General features: G+C 33.7%; 1 protein-coding gene across 3 annotated transcripts in view; it reads left to right on the top strand.

Moving 5' to 3' along the window:
* NF1 (neurofibromin 1) overlaps nucleotides 1–3966 on the top strand; it is a 293662-nt gene that overhangs the window by 70748 nt on the left and 218948 nt on the right. For all 3 annotated transcript variants that reach the window (XM_003797210.3, XM_023517507.1, XM_023517506.1), the window contains exon 5: nucleotides 366–472. In XM_003797210.3, the coding sequence (XP_003797258.1) occupies nucleotides 366–472 (107 nt within the window). The remainder of the gene's footprint in view (nucleotides 1–365; nucleotides 473–3966) is intronic.

Genomic DNA, 3966 nt, shown 5'->3' on the forward strand with positions numbered 1-3966 from the left:
ATGCCACAGCACTCTGCCCAGGGGGACAGCTTGAGGCTCTGTCTCCAAAAAAAAAAAAAAAAGAGTGAATCACTCAATTGATTCTCTTGCCTTGGTGCCCCAATAGCTGGGATTACAGGTACCTGCCATAATGTCTGGCTATTTTTAGAGACGGAGGTCTCGCTCTTGCTCAGGCTGGTCTCAAACCTATGAGCTCAGGCAATCCATCTGCCTCGTGTTTCTTTAGATTTTTATAAGAAATATTTATTCCCTTATTTGTGTCTTTACTCTTGTACACTCATCATTGGGGAAATAAACTGTTGAATTCAGAATTTCAGAATATTTTAATATTTGATTTGATTATTATTATTTTTTTTACTTTTCAGGTTACAGGAATTGACTGTTTGTTCAGAAGACAATGTGGATGTTCATGATATAGAATTATTACAGTATATTAATGTGGATTGTACAAAATTAAAACGACTCCTAAAGGGTAAGTTTAAATGTATGATGATATATCTGAAATTAATCACTAGGTCAAAAACCGGTATTGTACTAATTATATCAATTGTGTTGAACTGAAACATCAAAATGATTTTGTAATGCAAGCATTTTTGTGAAATGGCCAATAATACTTATGGTTTACTCATTTCCAAATCTTTGAAAATAATATAGAGAAAAGGAGTATTGTAAATTTTGGCAATGGAAAATTTTATTCAACTATAATTTCTGCATTTAATAAAGGGAACATAAGGGTGTTGCTATAGAGTTTTTCTGGAATTTTATCTCTTAAGGACGACTTTAGAAGTTACCTGTTTAGCTCTTGTAAGAAGAGTCTTTAGGAGAATGTCAAAGTTTCATTGCAGAATGGAGCTGGAAAATTGTGATCTGATGGTGAGAGGATGGATTGAGCCAGGGATCTTGTTTCTGATATTTCTGTTTTCAGCTCTCTTGCTAACTTACTGACTGGCTTTACATCATCACAAGGTCCTTTAACCTTTCAGTGCCTCGGATTACTTCCCTGTAGAGCATGTCAGTAGTAGTTCCACTTGGGAGTATTGTAACACCTAATATTTGATTTTAAAGCTTTCGGGAGTGCTTTACGTGATTATGTGGATTGAAATAAACTGTCTGAAGGAATTGAGAAATTCTGTCATAGCAATGAGGAGTTAATAGAAATCAAGTATCAATGAGTATCATTCACAAACTGAGTGTGAATACCTAAGTTTCATTGTATAAAAATTGTTATTTTGTTTTAAGTATTATTATACCCTGGCTAAATTATCTCATTTAAAAAAAAATTCAGGTTGGGCAGCGCCTGTGGCTCAGAGGAGTAGGGCGCCGGCCCCATATGCCAGAGGTGGCAGGTTCAAACCCAGCCCCAGCCAAAAACTGCAAAATAAATAAATAAATAAAAATTCAGGTTAATATGAGGGTACAAATGTATAATGTTTGTGTTTGTTCGGTACAGTCCCTATTGTAGTTGTGTTCCACACCCAGGAGGTGTGCCCTATGTCTTTACCTTGTGCCCATTAAGTGGGAGCATACCAACCCCCCTCTGTCCTCCCCTCTCCCCGTTTTCTCCTCCCTTCTCTCCATAACTTGAATTGAGTTTTTCACTTATGTGGGCATGTATTAATTTTCTACTGGCTTCATATCAATATTGAATACATTGGGTTCTTATTTTTCCATTCTTGTGATACCTTTACTAAAGACAGTGTTCCCATCTCTATCTAGGTTAATACAAAAGGTGTATAATCTCCATCTATTTTTATGGCTGAATAGTATTCCATGGTATATACATATATCATAGTTTTATTAATCCATTCATGGGTTGATGTGTTGTTTCCACATCTTGGTGATTATAAATTGAGCTATGATAAACAATCTAGTGCTGATGTCTTTATGATAAAATGATTTTTTTTCTTCTGGGTAGATGCCTAGTAATGGGATTACAGGATCCACTTTTTTTTCAAAGAGGCTATATTAATTTGTAATCTCACTATGAGTTTAAAAGTGTTCCTTTCTCTCCACATCCATGCCAATTTGACTTGTAGCTTTGGAACTTGGTGATGTGGGCTTGGTTTGATGGTTTTCGTTTGCATCTCTTTGATGATTAGGGATGATGATAATTTTTTCATGTTTGTTGGCCATTTGTCTGTCTTCAGAGAAAGTTCTGTTCATGTGTCTTGCCCAGTGATAGATGGGGTTGTTTGCTTTTTTTTTTAATTGATTAGAGTTCTCTATAGATTCTAGTTGTCAGCCCTTTGTCAGATATGTAACATAGAAATATCTTACCCCATTCTAAAAGTTGTCTGTTTGCTTTAATTATTGAGTCCTTAGCTGTGCCTGAATTAATTCAGTCTTAATGACAGATATTACAAACTTGGTATGGTATGCTAAGTTAATGGGCACAAGGTAAAGACATATGGCACACCTCCTGGGTGTGGAACACAGCTACAATAGGGACTTTACCTAGCTATTAGTCTTAATTCAGTCTTAATTAAGTCTCATTGTTTACTTTTGTTGCAATTGTCAATGAAGTCTTCCTCATAAAATCTTTCCCTAGGCCCACACATTCAAGAGTTTTTCCCATGCTTACTTCTAGGAATTTTTTTTTATCATTTCCTGTCTTGGATTTAAATCTTTTATCCATTTTGAGTCAATTTTCGTAAGTGGTAAAAGGTGCCGGTCGAGTTTCAGTCTTTTACTCATGGTTATGGAGTTCTCCCAGCATAATTTTTTGAATAGGGATTCTTTTCTCCAGTGTATGCTTATGTTTGTTTTATCAAAGATCAGATGGTGATAAGAGGCTGGTTTCATGTCTAGGTCTTCTATTCTGTTCTGTGTATCTGTTTTTCTGCCAATACCATGCTGTTTTAATCACTTGTAAACTGTGGACTTGTAGTATAGCCTGAAGTCTGGTTGAATGATGCCTCTGGCTTTGTTTTTGTTACTAAGAATTGCCTTGGTTATACAGGGTTATATTAGGTTTTATACTAAATGAACTATTTTTTAAATTTTTTCAAAGTATGATGTTAGTATTTAGTGGAGGTTGGACCCTGGCTAATTTAAATGTGAAACCTTATAATGTATAGTGCACACTTTTATTTTCCTTTGTATCTTGATTGAGGAATTGTCAAACAGTAATGTTTTTAATGGCTGACTTAAAAGAAAGAGATTGAGTTATATTAGCTTTGAAATGTTGAACAGTGCCTTAGTGTAATTTTCAGGATACCTGTTTTGAAATATCTGTTCTTAACATTTGCTTGAAACTCCATAACTATTTCACCAGAGATATAAGAAGGCTGTGTTTATATAGATAAATAATATAAAATTGTATTCTATCTGTATTGCTCTAGTTCAGAATTTATGATTTTAGGTTATTACTATTGTGAAGCCAAGCAGCAATTAAATCTATTTTTCGTAACTTTAATAAAGAAAAAATGGATTATTTTTGCTGTTGTTATGCTGAGATATGAACACATGAATAGCAATTATTTTAGATTATAATAAACTGCCATTCAATTTATAGTTGAAATTTGCAGGTTTTTAATATCTGTCATTAAACACTGAGCAGTTAAGAGACAGAATTGTAGAATCTGGAGATCTCAGTGAATTAAATTTAAGAAGTATAAGTGGGGTTTTATGAGTTTTAATAACTGTTCAGTGATATTTTGGATATAAATCTAGTCCAGGTTGGCATGAATAGGTATTTGTTTAAAATAACAGTTTTCTTAGATACTGTTCAATCTATAATAATTAATTGAGATGGTTCTCTATATCCAAATAAGAGAAAGTAAATATGTGGATAAATTACTTTCTTTTACCTTGAGGTAACTTTTCTCCATTGAATTTAACCCCCTCATGAACATGAATTTAGAATATACATTGATGAATATATAAAGTATAAAGCCAGTATTAAGTAGACCAGCAAAAGATGGTTCTAGGTGACAGTGGTAAAAGGAATATGGAAACTTTTTTTTT

This window comes from Otolemur garnettii, unplaced genomic scaffold (assembly GCF_000181295.1).
Source record: "Otolemur garnettii isolate 467f Iridium unplaced genomic scaffold, OtoGar3 scaffold00112, whole genome shotgun sequence".
Lineage (NCBI taxonomy): Eukaryota > Metazoa > Chordata > Mammalia > Primates > Galagidae > Otolemur > Otolemur garnettii.